The sequence below is a fragment of the Diorhabda carinulata genome, chromosome X, assembly GCF_026250575.1.
Source record: "Diorhabda carinulata isolate Delta chromosome X, icDioCari1.1, whole genome shotgun sequence".
NCBI lineage: Eukaryota > Metazoa > Arthropoda > Insecta > Coleoptera > Chrysomelidae > Diorhabda > Diorhabda carinulata.
This window is the reverse complement of record NC_079472.1, coordinates 11,323,628-11,345,965: the sequence shown is the minus strand read 5'-3', so window position 1 is coordinate 11,345,965 and position 22,338 is coordinate 11,323,628. Positions and strand designations below refer to the sequence as shown.

At 31.2% G+C, this 22,338-nt stretch overlaps 1 protein-coding gene across 1 annotated transcript; it reads right to left on the bottom strand.

Annotated features, from left to right (window-relative positions):
• Nucleotides 1-838: 838 nt before the first annotated feature.
• On the bottom strand, nt 839-21,091 carry LOC130901135 (sine oculis-binding protein homolog). Its single transcript, XM_057812246.1, has 4 exons — nt 20,832-21,091; nt 8,165-8,297; nt 3,177-3,352; nt 839-1,802 (listed from the first exon to the last, which is right to left on the bottom strand). The coding sequence occupies exons 1-4, from the start codon at nt 20,910-20,912 to the stop codon at nt 957-959; spliced, it is 1,236 nt and encodes a 411-aa protein (XP_057668229.1). The 5' UTR covers nt 20,913-21,091; the 3' UTR covers nt 839-956.
• Between the last annotated feature and the right edge of the window lie 1,247 nt (nt 21,092-22,338).

The window sequence follows — 22,338 nt, the reverse complement described above, 5'->3', positions numbered from 1 at the left end:
GAATTGCTTCGTACAGTAAGTAAAACTGAAAATTATAAATTTACAATAAATCTTTCGGCCAACCAAATAATCTAATTTTATTCACTTCATTTATTTAGCAAAACATTTGGTGGAATTGCTTCGGCTACAATTGATTTATATTTGCGTCAGTATTTATACCTTTAATTGACGTTAATTAAAGTTTATAGCCAAATAACGAAATGATCAGTAACTAATTAGATTACAATTGAGTTTCAGTAGACATAATTAATGAGAGTCGCAAATTACGTGATTAAATCTGTAAGTGGTCGGAAATGGACTACGTGTCAAATCCAATTTGTTACAAATGTAACGCCATCTACTAATCCGCGATCTAAACTACTTATTTAAACATATAAATACAGATTCCTACATTTTTAGTTAATCTAAATACATTGAAAGTTCGTTTATTATTTAAAAGATGGCGCTGTTAAATTAGTAGCATCGTGTTTGAGTTAATACTGTTACTAACATAAAAAATGTAATCTTAAATGCTTCTTCAAAAACATATAGCAGTAGGATTATTAAGAAATATGCGTTGGGGTTTATATAAAATCTCGTAATGTATACAAAAATGTGTGAAAATAGTATCATACTAATTCAAAATTAAGTCTCTTATTTTTTACTGACATCTAGCAGTGATTTAATGAACAAATTATCAACCATAACCACAATAATATAATAGAATTCTATCATAATTTACCATACACTGTTGCCGGAAATACAGGAAAGTATTGAGATTTTCCTATTAAAATTTTTAATGAATTTGATTTGTAGAAGGAAAGCGAATTAAAGTATTCGAAGAAAGTAAAAAAAAAGCTTCACGTGAATAATTTATTTTACGATTTACATACGTTACCATAAATCTAATAAGTAATACAACACTGTATAAATATTGAAATCATTGTAAAAAATCACAATTAAAAAAATAATAGGTACTAATTACTACTAATTATCACTTTTTTCGGCTTCATTACAATTCTAGGTTTACTTCCGTACGTCCTCTTCCTTTTCCTTAACGATCTGTCAATTATTACAGCGTCTTCTTTCCCATTAACGCCAATATGCCCCGAACATTCAATCTTCTTTTTTTCTTCTGTTTGACTATATCCGTCTTTCATTTCTACTTCTTTTTTTTCTTCTTTTTCAATCGGTAAAGGAATCGGTATCGGAATTGGTATAGGAATAGGTAAAATGAGCGGGTAGGGGACCATAACCGTTGGCGGGGGAATCAGAGTATCGAATGGTTTCCGGAATAGATTCGTTGTAGGCGTAGGAATAGTTCCGGTTTCGGGCTTAGGTGTTGGTTCTCTTGATTCTACTGGTAATTTGATTGGTTTGAAAATTGGGGCGGTACTTTCGAAATCTGTGGGCGTGTGTCGTATCCGCAAATCTTGAGGTGCGTCCTCCATTGTATTACTGCAACTATTACTACAAGTTATTGTAGAAGGAAGTCTTTTTCTTATTTTTCTTTGAGATTTCATCCGGTTTCTTCTACTTTCCGAAGAGTCTATTAATTTCGAAGGGTGAGTTAAGCTCAGCGGTGATGTTTGGGAAGGTTTTTCTGGTGGTTTTGGTGAAATATCCGGAGAAGGACTTCGTAGTTCGGGTGATTTGCAATTTTTTAACCACAAATCGGGAGTTATTAAGGTTCCACTACTGGATTCTTCGAGTCTTAGGTGAGGGTGTAATTCGAGATGGGCTCGGGTTTCTCTGCAGAAGATGTGCATTTTGTATTGGTTTAAACACTTGTCCGAACAGAATTGAAGTTGAGACGCACCGTCCTGTAAAAATAACAATCTGCAGGTTTCTACATTACATTCTCGTTGAATGATTTATTGTTGTATTTTATAGATGGCGTTAAGATTACTTCAACAAATATTACTTGTGACAATTTTTTTAAATGTAAAATTATTCTATAATTGTGATAATTTGTAGTCAAAATTTGAAATATCATCATCAATTTCTCAATTCACAATTATCTATGTTTCATTTTTATCAAAACAACTTATATTTCAATATATATTTGTAGCAAATGGAAAAGATCTTCGTCTCTTAATCTAGAGATGGCGCTGGAGCTACTTTAACAAATATATTAATTATAATAAATTCAAAAATTTGTTTTAAATATAAATCATACTTCAAATTATGATCACTCATTCATTATATTTATTTATGCATAGTAAGAATCGTTTAATTTTAATTATAACCATTCAAAACTCTACATTAAAAAAGCTTTCTCTCGTATTTTGTAGATGGCGTTAACATAGCGTTGAGAAATATAATTTAACTATTATAACGATATTTAATATGAGAAAAAATTAATGTTTGTTGGTTAATTATGCTCAAACTCAAAACAATCTATCTCGTATTTTTGTTAAAATGATTAAATTACTGATTTAGAAAAATCTAAATTTCTACCCTTTACGTAATTTTAATAAAACGGTAGTTACTGTTTTATTTTCTAGATGGCGCTTGAACTATTCTCAAATATTATTATTTCATATGTTTTGAGTTATAGGGAAACAAATAAATTTAGCAATTATATTTTTCATATCATTTATTTCATTAGTGGTTCACGTAGATAATTCAAGTTTATTGTCTATTTTCCATTTAGATTTCTAGACAAGTCTAGTATCAACAATAAATAAAATTGGCAGGTCTAGGGGCACAAATAAATAATTTTATGTTGGTAGTATTAGTGATTTGAGTTATTTATGTTTGATTGTTGTTGTAGTGTGTGAGTGTGTTTTTTGTGAGTTTTTTTATAATTTCATCGTTACAATGAAGATTTGTTTGGTAAGTTTTGAGAATATCTTCAATTCAATTCTATAAACAATGCAAATTAATTAATGTAATATATTTATTCTTATATGTTTATAAAGATTTGAAATGTTTTACAAGATGGCGGCTGGTAAAAATGATGCCAAATTAAAAACAATATTTTTCTTAAAATCATATAAAGTTACTATGAGAAAAAATTCAATTTTTCAAGGTCAATTTCTAGTATTTTATTGTTTTTCTCCCCAAACGATGCCAATTATTTATACATGGGTGATCTCTGAGATACGTACATGTCTAAAATTTCAATTTTATTTATTTAAGTTGAATTAAAAATTTAGGATTATCATACACTAAAAAACAGTTTTTTCACTTACATTGAAATCTACATACGATATAGTGTGTCGTACGTGTCTGCACCAATCACATGTTTTGTTCTTTTTGAAGTTGGCTCTTCTAGATTGGGAAAAACAAAGTTCCGTACAAAAAACCGATGTACCAGAATGTATGGCAGTGCTGTCGTCAATCGGTTTACCACACCAACCGCATGAATCTAAAATAAAGTGAATAATAATATATTTATATCATTTAAACTAATAATTTGACCTTAAACTCAAAAATTTGCTAGTCAAAATCGTTTACACAAGTCCCTTTATGACCTTGATCTTTCTTTACACAACTTGGTTTTTAGTATTCAGTGTTGCCAGAACGTGATTTCATCTGTTATAAAGACTTTTGAACTAGAAGTTTAGTTTTGAAGGTTAAATTATATTATACATCTTTTATCAAAATTTTATTAATTGAAGAAATTTTTATTATTAATATTAATTGATTGTATAAAACAGAAGATATTTTTACTAAAACATTATTGGTAGTTATAAAATGAATCTTTTGTTGGTTTTTATTTTTATTAAAAATTTATTTTCTTATTATAAATAAAATATATATTTGTCATAAAATCTACCTACCATTGTTTTCCTGTTATAATTTTCATGATACAGTTTGAGGAAATTATAAGAAATCCGGCAACACTGTCGGTTTGTTTAATTATGATTCATCAGTGCCCCGTGTGGATTTAGTGGATTAAACGATGTTGAAGAAAGATTTTTATCTCATTGAACGCATATTTAGATATTACGATCTACCTAAATACACCATCGCTTGTTTTTCAAAGTATTTATCAATTTAAAATCGAAAAATTATTTAAAATAGTGTACATTCCACGTGTTGCGGTTAAAAGTATTGGACAAAAGTGAGAGGAGATAAACCAGAGTTATTTTCAGCTGTTGGTGTGCGCGTGCTACATATTATAAACCAAGTTTCAAGTTATTTCAATTCACTAGAAGGGTCGAATCATATTTTAAATACAAATTTCCAAACATGTGTATTCTAATTATTATATAATCATAAAAATTAACCTACAAGGTCTAGTTTGAAAGTTATTATAGATTTTAATTGTTAAATCACTCAAATTTATTGAAATTTAATAATCGATCAACCCCTGTAGATAAATACTACCAAAGTAATAAAGTTGATATTAATAATAATGGAAATGAATTCTGATATTCCAATATGTTTTTTAAATAGACTTTGATGAAGTAATATGATAGTGATTGTGTTATAATTGTGATGAACGTTTTGTTAGGTTATAATCGAATTTCAATATTAATGAAGAGAGGAAAATGACCGGAAACCGAATAAATATCTGGCGTATTCTATTTCCCACTGTTATTTTTTTTTGTAAACTGAAATAAAACAGATTTTGCAATGAAAATTTACCTAAAAAAAATTGAATTTGATGTAGACAAGATGGCGTACTAAGCTATCTTTAATTACACTGGTAAACACTGTTTTTGTCACACTAACCTCGTGATGACTTTTATTTGTTTCGATGAACCCTCATTCCGAAAAAAATTATTATTTTGTTTCAGTCATATGCAGTTTTTTTCTGACCTCATTTGTACTATGTGAAAAAAACCTGAAATATATCGATGTTTATTTTTAAATTGATAATTTACAGTGTGAAAATATTTCCCCCCTTCTAAATTATGAACACCCCCTCGAACATTTGAAATAAGAAAGGGGGTCGTGCAGCACCTTGTTGGAAAGGGATTTTAGTCCTTTGTCCAGCATTATGAAGTTTTTTGAATTTGAGTTTTTTGACTAGATAATATTGATGATTTGAAAGCTTAGATAGCGTAAGGAATTAACAAAATAACCCCCCGAGGTCATATAAAATGTTGTAAGAGAATTCCAAAATCGCCTCGGTTATTTTCAAGAATGGTTATTTTGAGCATTTAATTTAATTTTAAAGTACGATGTAGAACACATTCTAAAAATTGATTTTCTCAGTTTTGATTGTACCAAATTTAAAAAACTTCATATTGCTGAACAGAGGACTAAAATCCCTTTCCAATAAGGTGCTACACGACCCCTTTCAAAATTTTCGATGGGGTACTTATAATTCAAAACCAAAAGGTCATGTAAGTGATTGTCAACTTTGTTTGATCCAAACAAAAAGCATAACAAACACACTGTCCAGTGTCCAAACACACTGTCCAGTACCCAAACTTATCATCGGTCAACTGACCAATCCTACATAGTGCCGAATTGCCTGTTCCAAACCCTCCAAATCAAGCAGAAACTCAGGATTCTGTATCTAGTTGGGAATTTGTTCTTAGACAACCCCATAAGGTGTAAAGACCCAGGATTGTCCAACCAAACTGTAAAACTCATGTTTTCTCTTGAGCATTGGGGAAGATTTGAAATAAAATACGCCGAGTGGTCCATAGGACCGCTCTGGGCTATGGAGAAAGTTCATCACATTACCCACAGATCTCAGTCACATCACAGACTCAAAAGAAAAGCTTATTCAGCCTGTTTTTCCAGATATAGCCCAACAGTTCAATAACCACAATTGGCTGGGTGAACGAGCAATAAAAAATGTCGAGATCTCAATGCGACCCTTCAAAATTTTCTTCTGATTTCACTGATTCACTGAAATTGCCTGGATTACCACCACTTCACAATTTGCAGGATGTCTTGATACCGCGTATACCGATGATTCCAATTCGATTTTAAACTTTTACAATTTCCGGTACGTCTGGCTTTTGCAATGACCATAAATAAATCGCAAGGCCAGTCGTGGGATGTTTACCAGAAAGCTTTGAATTGATTAACAGACTGTATCATAACTGTATGTGTCTGAAACCTTAAGCAATGCATAATGCAATATTTCTTGATAAAAAGTATACGCAGATGATGTATCGATTAGGTGTCGTTTTTATTGAGTCTATGTTTCAATTGAGAGAAATGAGTTTCTATACCGCGTATATTACGTTTTATTTTCCTCTTGGGTTTTTCACCAATTCTCAACTAACTTTTCCGTGTTTCTTCGTCTAATTCTCTAGCTAAATTGTCCATCAGACTCCAAAAGCAAGACAGAGGCACGATATATTTATTGCCAGGGTTTGAGGTTAGGAGATTGTTTACTTTTTGTATTTTGATTAGTGGCAACCATGATGCAGTGGCAAGAGACTTGCTTAATATCAAACGTCGTGCAATATTGCCATACATGTTTCTATTGGTTACTGCGGTTGTGACGTAGAAAGTAAGTAAATACTGAAACGTGATCACCGCGTGTCGCCTTTCAAACGTCATTCTGTTGTTGTGATTGGATGTTATTGGTCATTTGGTGCAATTTGTGCTTTTGTAAAAGTTTCAAAGACTGTTTTAATTGAAATGATGGCCAAAATAGGATTTATCGAAGGAAGATCGGACAATCTACCTAAGGTAGATGTATTCATAGTTGTAGATGTATTTATTTGCTTGAACTTTATTAAAATGTAGTCATAAAGATGATAGCTTTGAAGGTTTTGTTTTGTTCAAATCTTTCGATGTTAAAACACTTGTATTATCTTTCAGTGCTGTTTACTTACTTCCTACGTCACACTTAGTCATGTGATAACAAATGCATTTTGGCGCGTCATTTATTTTTTTACGAACTAATATACCGTTTAAAAAAAATTAAAAAAATAGTGTGTTATTTAGAACGATATACTAAACGTAGTTAAGGTATAAAAAAAAGTATGCAAGGATTGCAACGATGCCGGTTTTGTATACGAGGTCTGGCTATTAAATAATAAGACTGCGCGCTTAGAAGGCGTCTTAGATCGTGACTATGCACGTTCCAAAAACACGTTTCCGCCACTATTAAAAACAGGAGCAACGTATCAATCTCAAATTTCTCGTTAAGTTGAAACAAAACTCCGATTGAGTGCTATAAATTGTTGCATTAGGCCTATGGGACAATTCTCTATCTCGTGCGCGTATTTTTGAGTGGTGTAAGCGCTTCAGTAAGGGTCGAGAAAGCAAATCAAAATTCAAGGCGATGTTAATCGTTTTTCACGGTATCGTGATGATTGAATGGGTTCCAGAAGGTCAGATTGTCAACCAGACTTACTATTTGTCATTTTGGCAACACTGCGAGAACGGGTTCATAAAAAACTACCCGAGTTGTGGATTTTGCACCAGGACAACGCACCTGCCCATAATGCGCTATCTGTGAAGAAGTATTTGGCCAGTAATCGCACTCCAGTGCTCGAATACCCGCCGTACTCACCAGATTTAGCACCGTGCGACTTTTTTTTGTTTTCGAAGATAAAATCTGTTTTGAAAGGGACCCGATTTGAGTCCTTTGAAGCGGTAAAGCAAAAAACTCTCCTAAAGCTCCTAAAATCCCTCACCAAAGAAGACTTCCAGCACTGTTTGAATCAATGAAAAAAACGTATGGAAAGGTGTGAGGCGAGGGGAGGGGAGTATATTGAAGAGGATCCTTCGAATGTAGAATAATTTTTATAATAAAACTCCTTTTTCGTAACAATTCTCGTTATTTAATAGCCAGACCTCGTATAAATATCAAATTCTCCACAAAACAAATCAAAATTTCATTAAAACTAATTACGATTGTAAATATGGCAACGTTACAATCTTGGTTTTTTATTTATTCAATTATAAAATAGTATTTTGGTGGAATTGGTTTGTCTGTTTACAACGTTGCCTGCTGGTTTAAAGATTCTCTCGCTAATAATTTTGATATAATCCACAGTTATATGGAAAATTAATGTGGCATGCTTCCTAGAACTAAATCTAATTTCGAATATGTCATTAATCAAACAAGGTAAAAGGGCATACCTAATATACCGTGAGTGTGCGTTATTTAATGCTTAGTTGTTTTTCCTAGAAAAAGGGGTGATACAAATTTATTTCTACAAGTAAATATATACCGGGCTGTTCAAATAGATAACACATGTTTATTATATATTTGGGCAAAAATATGTAATTAATTATAGGTAAAAAAAAATACCTGGAGGTTTTGGCGAAAGTCCAGAGCTATCGGAATGTGATGTTCTGCAGTTTCTTGATATTCTCAATTCGTCTCTAGAATTTTCGTACCCGTACCAACCGAGTAATTCTGTCATGGCGTTTTGTGCGAATTCCTAAAAAAAATTTCTAGTAAAATTACGACTTTACCTAAGAAAAATCTCATCCTAGTTTACACTTTTACCCACTTTTTATCAACTGTCATTTATATGTCACGTGATTAACCTCAAAATATTAAAAAAATTTTCATAGCATACTAAAAATTTTCAATTAGTAGTTTACTAGACGCTGTTATATCTTTGGAAATTACTCACACACTCGGCAACGGTGTGATATGCATTGCGTATAGTCTAATAAACAAAAAATGTTGTTGAATAATCTGGGAAATAGATAATTTTGACTCCCTACATCGTTCGGCAACTGAATATCTCAATTTTTGTCGTATTTTATACATCGAAACTGATGCTAAAGTACCTAAGTTTTCCAAAATTCGAGAAAACGTATTCCCACTGATTTAATACTTAAATCTGACTAATTTCATGTGTAGTTTGTTACACTTTTAATATAATTACACTGTTTGGTCCTTCGAGCCGGGTATGTACTAGTGACAGGCAGGTTAGGTTCAGTTTATTGTGCCACAAATACAGGAAATAATGAAGGGTACAAACTTTGAAATGTTTTGTGAATTTTGTCCAAAATTTCCTAGGAAACAACTATATAGATAATTTTCACTTCCTACATCGTTCGGATACTAAATATCCCAATTTTAATCGTATTTTATGCATCAAAATTGATACTGAAGGATCTACGTTTTCCAAAATTTGAGCAAATGAATTCCCACTGATGTAGTACTTAAATCTAACTAATTTCATGTGTAGTTTGTTAAACTTATAATATAATTACACTGTTCGGTATGTACGGGTATGTACTAGTAACGTATCGTCTCGGATTATCTAATTTCTGTCTTATATTAATGTGACTGTGATCCTATTTAACTTCGTTAAGATTCATTGTAAACTGATCGTCCCCTGATGGGAACCAACGTCATAGTTAAGCGATTCCATATGTCCCTTACACACTTTCAATTAACTTATCAAATTACTTACCCTTATTTTTGTATTGATGTGACTCTAACGACCTTAAATATAATTAATTATAGCTTTTGTATACAATAGGATTGTTATTTAACAGAGACATGCATAGAGTGCTCTATATAGTCTCGACGTCCAACGAGAACAGTAGTCAGATTATTGAAACCACTTCATTAATTTATATTTTATATCAATGAAAAGTTGTGCAAAGTTGTGAATCAAGTTATACTGATCTTCCCCTGATGGGAACCAACGTCGTAGTTAAGCGGTTCCATAGGTCCCTTAGACACTTCAAGTTCCATAACTTATCAAATTTCTTATTTCATTGATGTGACTCTAACGACCTTAAATATAATTAATTATAGCTTTTGTATACAATAGGATTGTTATTAAAGAGAGAATAAAAACGCATAGAGTGTTCTAAATAGTCTTGACGTCCAACGAGAACAGTAGTCAGATTATTGAAACCACTTCATTAATTTATATTTTATATCAATGAAAAGTTGTGCAAAGTTGTGAATCAAGTTATACTGATATTCCCCTGATGGGAACCAACGTCGTAGTTAAGCGGTTCCATAGGTCCCTTAGACACTTCAAATTCCATAACTTATCAAATTTCTTATTTCATTGATGTGAGTCTAACGACCTTAAATATAATTAATTATAGCTTTTGTATACAATAGGATTGTTATTAAAGAGAGAATAAAAACGCATAGAGTGTTCTAAATAGTCTTTACGTCCAACAAGAACAGTAGTCAGATTATTGAAACCACTTCATTAATTTATATTTTATATCAATGAAAAGTTGTGCAAAGTTGTGAATCAAGTTATACTGATCTTCCCCTGATGGGAACCAACGTCGTAGTTAAGCGGTTCCATAGGTCCCTTAGACACTTCAAGTTCCATAACTTATCAAATTTCTTATTTCATTGATGTGACTCTAACGACCTTAAATATAATTAATTATAGCTTTTGTATACAATAGGATTGTTATTAAAGAGAGAATAAAAACGCATAGAGTGTTCTAAATAGTCTTGACGTCCAACAAGAACAGTAGTCAGATTATTGAAACCACTTCATTAATTTATATTTTATATCAATGAAAAGTTGTGCAAAGTTGTGAATCAAGTTATACTGATATTCCCCTGATGGGAACCAACGTCGTAGTTAAGCGGTTCCATAGGTCCCTTAGACACTTCAAGTTCCATAACTTATCAAATTTCTTATTTCATTGATGTGAGTCTAACGACCTTAAATATAATTAATTATAGCTTTTGTATACAATAGGATTAGTATTTAGGTTAGGTTAGGAGAGTAAGAGAGAATAAAAACGCATAGAGTGTTCTAAATAGTCTCGACGTCCAACAAGAACAGTAGTCAGATTATTGAAACCATGTTATTAATTTATATTTTATATTGATAAATAGTTTTTCAAAGTTTTAATATATTTTCCAAGTGTTAGTGATTTTCGTACTTTTATCAAATCATTTGTCTCGACGTCACAAAGAAACCTGGTGTGTCAATTGTTTTCCATTGTTATATTATTGTTTAGTGGTAATAGTACAGTCAAAATTAGGTTTAAGTTTCCGTGTGGCAAAAAAATAGAATAAAGTATTTCAATTAATCGTGCTTAAAAAGTAATAAACAATAAATATTTTCCGATTTCAACATTTATTTTTGAAGTTTATGAAAATAATACTCTATTGATAAATTTTGTCGACCAGTGTAATTTCGAATAGCGAATTCAAAATTCCGTACGAGGTATACGATACGGTAATGACTGTTAAACATACAACATACAGACACAAAATCAAGTAACGAGATAGTATATAGTCTAAAATATCGGGAGAAGCTAAATTTACACCTCTGCTCCTCTCTGACTCTGTGTCTCAGCTTGGGTAAAAAGAGACGAAACTCGATACACGTCGTATCAACTTCATACAGTAATTTTAATGTGAAACACTAATGCAGTCTACGTAAACGATATTTATATATATATATATATATATATATATATATATATATGTATATTATAGTTCGCTATTCACCTATCGAATACCCTTTTAACGTATCCATATAAGTAGTTAGTTTAATATACAGGGTGTTCCAGGACTTGAGGTAAGAAATTCGGGAGTGAGTAGATGACGTGAAAAAAATTCTGTCACATAAAAATTATACATTCCAACATTATGAATTTCCAATGGAAGATTACGTAAATGTATGTAATTTGACGGAATAAATAATTTATACACTATTATCTGAAAACCAGGGGCGGCTTACGCCCGATGGTTAACGATCCGTAAATTTTATGAGGACGATCTGTACAATAAGAAAATAGAAAAAATTACTTTTACAATCGATTTTTTTATAAAAAGGAAAAAAATTATGAGAAAATTGTTATAAAAGACATTCTGAAGAAAATAATCATACAAAAAGGATCCAGTTCACGTCTGGTACCCTGTTTAAACCAAACGCCTTTACAATTGCAGAAAGTTAACGAGGTATAATGATGATTTTTTTTCCAAGTTCCAAGTAGGATTACATTTAAGTGCATCTCTTTAAAAAACGGTCTGTCTAATGCCGTTCAATTAATAATGATTCGATTCCCTTTTAACTAATACTTTCTCGCATAAGATATAAATATTTTTAAAAGTATTAATGAATTTATAAAAAGAGGTATCTACGCCTATGGTAGATCAAACAAAATTGTCGGCAAGGGTTTTTATAATCCGCAAAACTATACCAAGCTTTTAAGATATCCCTAAAAAAATAAATCCATTGTATTTAAATCATGGGAACGCGGTGGCCATGCAAATGAACCTCCCTATTAGGAAACTACGTAAACACGCAGTCCCAGTTTTACAAAATCGAGATGCAACCATCAATATATCTTTCGGACAGTTCTGGTGCTGAGAATCAGATACAGATCTACAATAGTGACATTAATTTTGTCATCTGTCATTTTATTCTTATGCCAAAAATAATTGTTAAGTTCCATTATATTTTTTTTCCTAATATAAAGCAAATGAAGGATTTTAGCCAGTTCGTCGACAATTTCATTTCTAAGAGACTGTTCGAACAAAAAATTTTCCAAAAAATTTGAAGTTTATGGTAATTTCATAAATTCGTTTTATTATCCTCCGCATTTAATAAGAATAGCCCATAAACTAATAGTTGGATATAATTTTTTTTATTTACCCCGTATAAATAACCAGAAAAAATCACAATCTCACACATTTGGCAAAAACTGATAAAAATATGTTAAATTAATTAATTCGTAACTTTATCCTTGACATTTGATTTATTTTTTTTTCGTATGTACCCCGTATAAATAACCAAAAAATATCGCAATTTCACACACGTGCCAAAAACTGATGAAAATATATTAATTTATTTGATTAGTTACTCTATCCTTGTCAGGATCAACTGAATAGTGTATAAACTACTATTTGATTTCATTTTTTTCGTATGTACCCCGTATAAATAACCAAAAAATAACGCAATTCCACATACGTGCCAAAAACTAATGAAAATATATTAATTTATTTAATTAGTTACTCTATCCTTGTCAGGATCAACAAAATAGTGTATAAACTACTATTTGATTTCATTTTTTTCGTATGTACCCCGTATAAATAACCAAAAAATAACGCAATTCCACATACGTGCCAAAAACTAATGAAAATATATTAATTTATTTAAAACTACTATTTGATTTCATTTTTCGTATGTACCCCGTATAAATAACCAGAAAATATCGCAATTCCACACGCTAGGCAAAAACTCACTAATTTCATGAATTTTGTATATTGATTTCGTTAGTTTCAACAGAAATTCATATCATTATCCTTGTCAGGATCATGACATAAATATTTTATATTATTTAGTCTAACTGCCGACATTAATCGCCCTGTAGATTGTTTTATTTTTTTTTTTTTTCACAATTTAGCTCCACTATATTTTCCTTATGTTTAAAAACGGTGAAAACATAACACAAATGACTCGTATAAAAATTACAAATGATAAAATTCCGTTTATTTATATAATTAAATAGATAATTTTGTTGATATTTTTATTTAAAGGAAGTTAATTGATCATTGTGATCGATTCAACAATCGTTACAAATATTTTTCTAATCATAATTAATAAAAATACGTGAGTGAGTCAGTTTAAATAATTACACATTAAAATTGTTTCGAATCAATTAAAATAAATATATCCGGCAACATCGCATTCTTCTTTTTTTGTTACGCAAGACTCTTATCATATAAACAATCCGGTAAAGTTTATCTAAACTAATATATCTCAGTCATTTATACGGATTTGAATAAAAAAAAGGATGTAGAAGGCAATATTTAATCAGTTCAAATTTAGCGTGTAGTCAAAGGCGTTTTTACCTGTAATAGGATCTCGTGAAATGGGAGAAACAAAATCAGCCAAGTTTATAAACAGAACATTAGCAACAGGGTCGAATTTATTGGATTTTGTTTGTTTTAAATATTACTGTAGATTCAAAAAAAGAAATTGAATAATTCACTTTGAATACAGGGCATTTTGATAAAAATAATTTTCAATCTCATCCACCGCTGCTTGAAATAAGATACCCAGTTCACCATCTCGAAATAAAATCTCGTACAATTGCACCTATTAATTATTTTTAATCTGTTAATCTTGTATTCCGAAGAATTAAATGGAAAAAGATATATACAAACAACGTTATCTATTTTTATATACTTAAATTCTGTGTGGAGCACGAGCCCTTGCCTTGTCGGGGTTTGCAACTGGATACGCAGCAGTAAGGCGATCGCCCGTATCGTATGACAGATGGCGCGTTAACCGATACCCATCGCAGGCACAGTCGTAAATACTGTGATATTTTATGCTCGACAGCAGTGGCGTACAACAGTGATTTATGCCGATCTTAGTTTAATTACGATCTATTGTTTTTCTAATAGAACAAAATTTATCGAACGCACTGGGCATCGAATTACCGAACGAAAAACTTAACCTATTCAAACTATTGACGTAATTATACGTTGTTGCCATATTACAATTTTTTTTCTTTTTCCTATATACAGAGTGTTTTCTAATTAATGATGTTGAAAAATATACTATTTATTGAAGAAGAATAATGCGTTGCCATGATACAATTCGAACGGGAGGTTCTGAAGAAATCTAACCTATTTAAATATTGACGTAATTATACGTTGTTGCCATGTTATAATTTTTTTCCTTGGATTTCAAGAAAAATTTGAGTTTTATTAAATAGTTTCCCGTATAGAATTTCCTATATACAGAGTGATCTCTAATTAATGATGTTGGAAAATCTATTATTTATTGAAGAAGAAAAATGCGTTGCCATGATACAATTCGAACGGGAAGTCCTGAAGGAATCTAACCTATTCAAATTATTGACGTAATTATACAATGTTGCCATGTTATAATTTTTTTCCTTGAATCCCAAGGAAAATTTGAGTTTTATTAAATAGTTTCCTGTATAGAAATTTCCTATATACAGAGTGTTTTTTAATTAATGATGTTGGAAAATCTACGATTTATTGAAGAAGAGAAATGTGGCGAGTTTCAAAGCGATAGAAAAACCGAAATTTCATATAGAAAATCAATGGAAAGAAAAACCTCGAAGAAAATTATATTGTACGAGGATGGTCCCAGCAGGGTTAGTATATTAACCTGTAAAAATTTCGACGTCCCAGAGTTACCACAAGAGCTTAAAAAAATCAGTTGTATACCTACGAGGAAGGTCCCAGAAGTACCTGGCCCAACAAAGAAAACACGAAAATTTTGGGAAAAAATATAATTATTTTTCAACGGAATCTTCTTTTAGCTCCAAACACTTTTCCCAACGATGTTCAATAAGTTCGATACCTTTTTTATAATAAAAATCGTCAATTATTAACTTCCGACATAATCTCTTCATTGCTGAAAAATCTTTGACCACCGACTCTCATTTCTAAATCTGGGAGCAGAAAATAATCCGAGGAGGCTAAATCTGGCCAAATGCGGACGGTTTTGCTTGATTTCTTCGCTCCAATGTCGCAATAAGTACCTTGATTGCTGATGGAACGATCTTTGGCTTCTTTGCAGCTGGTTCTCCCTCTTCAGTCCAGGTACTTCTGGATTAATAAAGGACATTTGGCAAGATAAAACTGTTAGAAGTCGAAGAGAGGCTTTTTTTATCCACCAACAGTAAAAGGCCGCCAAATGATAATACTACAGCATGGGTAATACAAACGGTTTTGTTAAATGTTGTTTATTGAATTCTGAATCTCGTAGCGGTGATTAATGTATACTTTGTGCCCCCTTCATAAAGAGGAATTAAAAAATTATGAAATTGCAGAAAATTGTGGAATGACGGTGCTTAGATCTCGACCATATCATTGCGAACTAAATCTGATTGATGGGCATAGATAAAGGGATAAGTTAAAAGAAAACAATTCGCCCAAAATGAGTGGTACTGTTCAAAAACGTTTTTTTTTTTGATGTGTGAGAACTCGTATTGTTGTGGTGGAAAATGATTCCTCTTCTGCGATTGGTTTCTTTGATTTTATCGAACACTTCTGGGTACCATTCTGAATTAAAACTTCTACGTTGCTCTATTGGAACCGTGAGGATATTTCCTGTTTTTCTGATAAAAAAGGCAACCATTTGCATCGAAATACTTCATGCGCGAACCACTTTTGTTGGATTTGAAAGACCCATACAGTCAATTTTTGTTTATTTTCGGGCACGAACTTATGGAAATATTTTGAAGCTTTTTTTGAGCGATTGTCAAGTTGCGCAATATCTAATCTTTAGGCATCAAAATGTTTATGCAAAATTAATGCCCCAACGACCAGATTACAAATTCAACTTATTCTAGCAACTGGGAATCCAGTTGGGGGCTGCAACCATCTCGGATTTCCATAAATAAGTCCCAGCCTTATCTATAACTATTTTATGACTGCTTTTGTTCGTTGTGCTCTTTTAGATACGCGGTTAATGCGAATTTATTATTTTTTTCGGTAAAATCGAATATTAAAACTGCTTCGAAATTTCTAGATTCACAAAAACACACTAACTAGTTTGGCATCCAATTATTTTCCCCTCTAGCGAATTAAAAATAAGCAAAATAAACCCTGGTCCATTAAAGGTTGCGATCTTTATCTCATTCTTCAAATATTACGTAAAGAAAAATTTATCATAACATAATAAAAGCTGTCAAACATAAATCTAAATACGTATATCAGCTTTGGTCCATGAAGAGGATATCTTAGTTATCGAAACGTGTAATTGCAACTACCGACACATAGCTGACTAATTTAATTTTTACTTTGTTTTATTATAATTAATATTAATAAAATTAAATTCCATTTTTTGACCAAGATGAATGTTTCAAGTATCTACTCAAATGACACTTATATGACAACAGGTTCTGAATACGTTCAAGATTGAAAATGTCAAACTTTGTGATCGCGATGTCAGATTTGACGTATTCACATCAGTGTTGCCATACCTCATAACTTAAATAGCAACCTTTTATTATTATTTAAACCCCTTATCGCTGATTCAGATATGAGACAACGAAAAATTCAATCACACTCTGTAGTAATCACTAGCATCCATTCCAATATCTTTTTTTATATATTTTCTTTCGATCCGCTCAATTCCATCGCATTTTTTTCAAAATACTTAGAATCGTTCGGCCCATCAAAGCTCATAAGCTGCGATTCGAAATAAAACAGACCAAAGCCTACTCAGCCTGCTGATAGATCCCCCACTTTTAGTAAAGTGGTAAGTTCTTATGTTAAAATTATTCTTTATGAACGTGAAGTTGCTTAAAAGTCAAAGTTCAAACCCGTTAGGTACCATCTATAAATTACGTCACACGTGAAGGGTGACATTGTGTGACAATGTGGTGAGGGTGGTCCTAAATTTCGTGATGACACGTTTCAAAATCAATTATAACCTAAATGTTGAAACACGAACTTTAAAATTATTAACATACGAAACAAGTTTGAAATTAGCAAAGAAAGTAATTTAGATGCTCTATATCGTAAACTATATTTTGCATCATACAAAGCCACTAATCGACAAAAGCAATTATAGTTTTTCCAATATCAATTGCAGATTATAAAAACTTATATAAAAACCTTGGAATGGAATCATTATAAATTAGACGGCACTTAATTGTAGTCCTACTTGGAACTTATATATTATAAAACGTAAATAGACGAGTTAAATCTACCTTGTCGGTAAGGGAGTTTGGTTTAAACCGGGTATCAGACGTGTGTTTTGTACACCATTCGTTTTTTTTCCTGGAAAACGAAATTTCAAAGCAAAAACCATAAAGAAAAATGAATTCTTTGCAAATAAAACAAAAAAAAATAAATTTCAATTCCAAAGTATCTTTATAAAAATCGTCTGAACTAGATTAAATTATTAAGGGTTGTAAAGAGGGTGATACCACATACTCATCTTCTTCTTTGACAACATGTTCAACACTGCTCCAACTCACATAACTGTCTTCTGCAATTGATATTGGAAGAACTATACAGGGTGTCCCACGACGAGTTAAAGCTATTTGTATATTGCAAAATACTTATAGTAAAATTATGAAAATTTCTACGTTTGGGTTTTAGGATACGATCTTTTTAACTAAAATATTTTCAAAAATGGCCGATTTCCGGTTCCACTGTAACTTTGTTATTTTAAAAGGAACACCCTGTATATTAATACATTTTTGTAATCTACGTGAAATTTTAGTATACTTTTGTCTGAAAACTTTTTTCGAAAAATTCATACTTTTTGAGTTATTAAATTTTTTGTAAAAAATTTGACCGTTGCAGACCCTTATAAATTATTTTTTTACGAAGATATCCTTAAAGATATGAAAATGGTTTCTGTTCTGTAGCTTTTAGCAAGTTCAGACGTATTTGAATCTATGTTGAAAAATTCTTCATTTTATACAGGGTGTGTATAAATAGTGTTCAAAGTTTAACTTCATAAATATCAAATTTCTTCATTTTTTTGAACAGAACCACTCTGTTGTTTTCTATTTTAATGCATTCAGGGGTGAAAAATAAGGCAAATTCATGTATACTAACCTTACCGTTATCCAGATATTAACACGTTGAGCCCCAACCGAATTGGATGAAATTTTCCCCTGGCCCAATAATTTTTATGCCCTATTTTAGTCTCCATATGGGGTGTAATTTCAAGGAAAAGTAATGAAAAAATCTATTTGAAATAAAAAGTGCGAAAAAATCATGTTTTTTGTGTGCGTGCCATTGGCCTGCTCTGGGCCCGAGGGAAAGTTCATCGGTACAACTTTCCCCAGGTGGACCGCACACAAAAAATATGAATTTGTTTGCATTAGTCAAATATATAATAAAAGTTTTTAAAATGTCATTTTTTTATACCCAAAAAAAATATATATATTTATTTGAATAATGCCGAAAAAACCTAACCAAAATAGGAAAGAAAGCTTTTTGGGTTTTTTTGGGTAATGTTTCAAGGACCCAGGGCGGTCCAACCCAACTGTAAAACCCAAGAAAATGCAGTCCCTTGGGCTTTGGAGAAGGTTTAAAATAAATTACGTCGTGTGGTCCATAGGCCCGCTCTGGGTTGTGAGGTAAGTTCAGTTGCGGGCCAATGGACTGCGCCGGGGCTCGACGTGTTAAATGTTTTCTGTAAATTCTTAGAGATGCAGGTGGGGTTTAAATTTTATTTTGACACGTTGATACAAGCACTAAGAAATAAAAAAGTATTTTTCTTTATTTTGTCAAGTTCTGTGAAAAAAAAATCAAATCAAATTGTATTTACTAATTCTATTCCAACTTTTAGTCGTTTTCGAAATATTTGAGGTTTTAAATTATTATATTTTTATATTTTTTAACAAGTTTGAATTTTTATGTATACTTTTAGTAGGCTTTGTAATAAATGACACTCATTCAACTGTCATTAGTCAATTGTTGCTACTGCCGAAAATCGTTAAAAATAACTCGTTCTCAATTTAATAAAAATTTACAGAAAATATTTAATATCTGGATAACGGCAAGGTTTAGGTATAGGAAAGTATACATAAATTGGCCTTATTTTTCACTCCTGAATGCATTAAAATAAGAAAACAGGTATTACTATTTAAAAAAATAAAGAAATTTGATATTTATGAAGTTAAACTTTGAATACTTTTTATACACACCCTGTATAAAATGAAGAATTTTTCAACATAGATTCAAATACGTCTGACTTTGCTAAAAGCAACCGAATAGAAACCATTTTCATATATTTAAGGGTATCCTAGTAAAAAAATAATTTATAAGGGTCTGCAACGGTCAAATTTTTTACAAAAAATTTAATAAATCAAAAAGTATGAATTTTTCGAAAAAAGTTTTCAGACAAAAGTATACTAAAATTTCACGTAGATTTCAAAAATGTATTAATATATAGAGTGTTTTATGTAAAATAACAATATTTTAGTTAAAAAGATTGTATCCGAAAACCCAAACGTAGGAATTTTCATGATTTTACTAGAAGTATTTTGCCAAATAAAGATAGTTTTAACTTGTCGTGGGACACCCTGTATACTCAACACCTGTAAATACAAAGAACGAAATGATCGATAGAATAAACTTCCATTGTGATGCTAAAAGGCAGGATCTTGAAATGATCTCACAAGAACAACAAAGAATTTTGCCTATCGCGAAGTTTCGTCCTCGAAGAATTGCTGCTAGACTTGCCAAAGAACTTAGTGTGGATGATGACGATGATCCTGTAAGGTTGGATGAAGAAGATGTTAACACAACTAATGTTCCTGACATTAACAACAACAAACGAGAACGAAGTGTTTGCTACACCAGTCATAAACAATTTAAAGTAGGTGATTCAAAGTCCATTCCCTCAATATTATTTAGTTTATATCCGTAATTAATATAATATTTCTTGTTTTGTTAATTTCTCTAATCAATCGTTTTTTGTTTTGTTAATTGTTCGATTTGGTAATTTCTAAATGTAAATTTGCGAAATATTTGACGTCACAAATACGACCAGCTTTGACAAGGAGCAAAAAATCATGAAATTCGTGTGACGTAATTTATGGATGACCCCTCGTACCTAAATAAATTTGTGAAAAAATGACACATTTTATAAAAAATGGTTACAAACAGGTCAATTATGTGAACACCCGATATAATTCAAACGAAAATACTGGAATTATAATTTGAAAAAAATATTCCAAGTGTCTTCTAAAAGAAGTGATACGCCCATGGATTACGAATACTTCATTATTTTATTACTCTCTTATTAATAAAAATAGACTATAGATTGATATAATTCCTGACAAAGAAAATCCTTCAAAAAATGATTACGAAATATTTGAATGAAACATATTTTTGGTTACACCTCGTATTTTAAATATAATATCAACTAAATTACATTTGTATTATTAATAATTGAATATTTCATAAAAAAAAGTCTAGTAGGTATGTCGCGAGTGTAATAATTAAGGTTTGGACACTTTTTCTAAATTTTCTTAACACGCATTTTTATTTATAAACTTACCTTGATGTCGTCATTCAAATTTTCCTTTTTCACTGTTATTTTAGTAATAGACACTTCGCTATCTCCCGTTACATTTTCCATTAGAAAATTGATTAATTTTGTTTTTAACGAAAATGAAATAAAAAAAAAGTTTTTTTTTATTATATCGTTTGGTAGATCGACGCGAAGAGAATAGAGAAACTGACGAACGTTGTAGACTTTTGGGTTTTCGACAATGGTTAAAAGTATATTTTCGGATTTGAAGTGGGGTTCACTCTCGCGCCATACGCGTGTTTGAATGTTGTGCGGCGCACGTGCGCGTCTCCAAATTGATTTCAATACAATCAACAATGTTTTGACTCATTTTTTTTTTATTTCAAATAACACTGGTAGACAAAAAAAAAATATCAACTAAACAAAACTTTTAGCTTTAGACCAAACCGATGTAATGCCCATGTATAAAAAATTACCTACGAATATATTGAAAAGTGGTAAAAAAGTCGTTAAACTGAAGATCCCAAAACAACCAAGAAAACAATTGGGAAGTTAGGTTACGTAAATTGAAAATAACAAAAAAAAATTTGTGTCGAGTTATACCTTTAGAGTTGATACTAAATATAGAGGGAGCTGCACGTGATTTGTATTGTACTTTTGGAAAAGAGAGAAAGAAAATAAGTTTACCTATTTCTATCCAACTTATTATTCTTCTTCTTTGTTATTCAGCGCCATCTAGATACTGTTTTTCGCATTGGCGTCGCGTAAAGTATTAATTTTGTTTATTTTTTAAACTTATAATCAAAATATCACACAAATACTAATTTCTATCATATCTTATATTTTTTTTGGTATTATTTTCGTCGATAATGCCGTTTATAGCAAAAAAATTGGATCGTTAGTAATGAAGTTAGGCGATAACCTCACTTCATTCATTTTATCGTTAATCTGTTCCATGCCAATCAAACCACAGAATTACGCACCTCATCTGTGACATACCATGTGTCAAATGTAGAACAACGTCATCTGGACACTATTTTTCTTATTGGCGTTGCGTATAGTATCAATTTCGTGTAATTTTGAAAACTATATTCAATATACTAAGAAATATTACAAAGAAAACACATTTTTGTTCTGTTTTATATTCTTTTTGGCATTATTTTTTTCGATAATGTCGTTTATACAGAAAAATCGTATCGTTAGTAATGAATTTAGACTCTAACCTCACTTACTTCACTTTAACGTTGGTATGTTTGTTTCATATTAATGAAACCACTGAATAACGCACCTTATCAGTGACATACCATGTGTCAAATGTAGAATAACGCCATCTGGACACTATTTTTCCTATTGGCGTTTCGTATAGTATTAATTTCGTGTAATTTAAAAAAAAACATTGTATCGTTAGTAATGAAGTTAGACCCTAACCTCACTTACTTCACTTTGACGTTAATATGTTTGTTTCATATCAATCAAACCACAGAATAACGCACTCAATGAATTATTCTGAGCAGACAGTAGTGCTGTTTTTAAA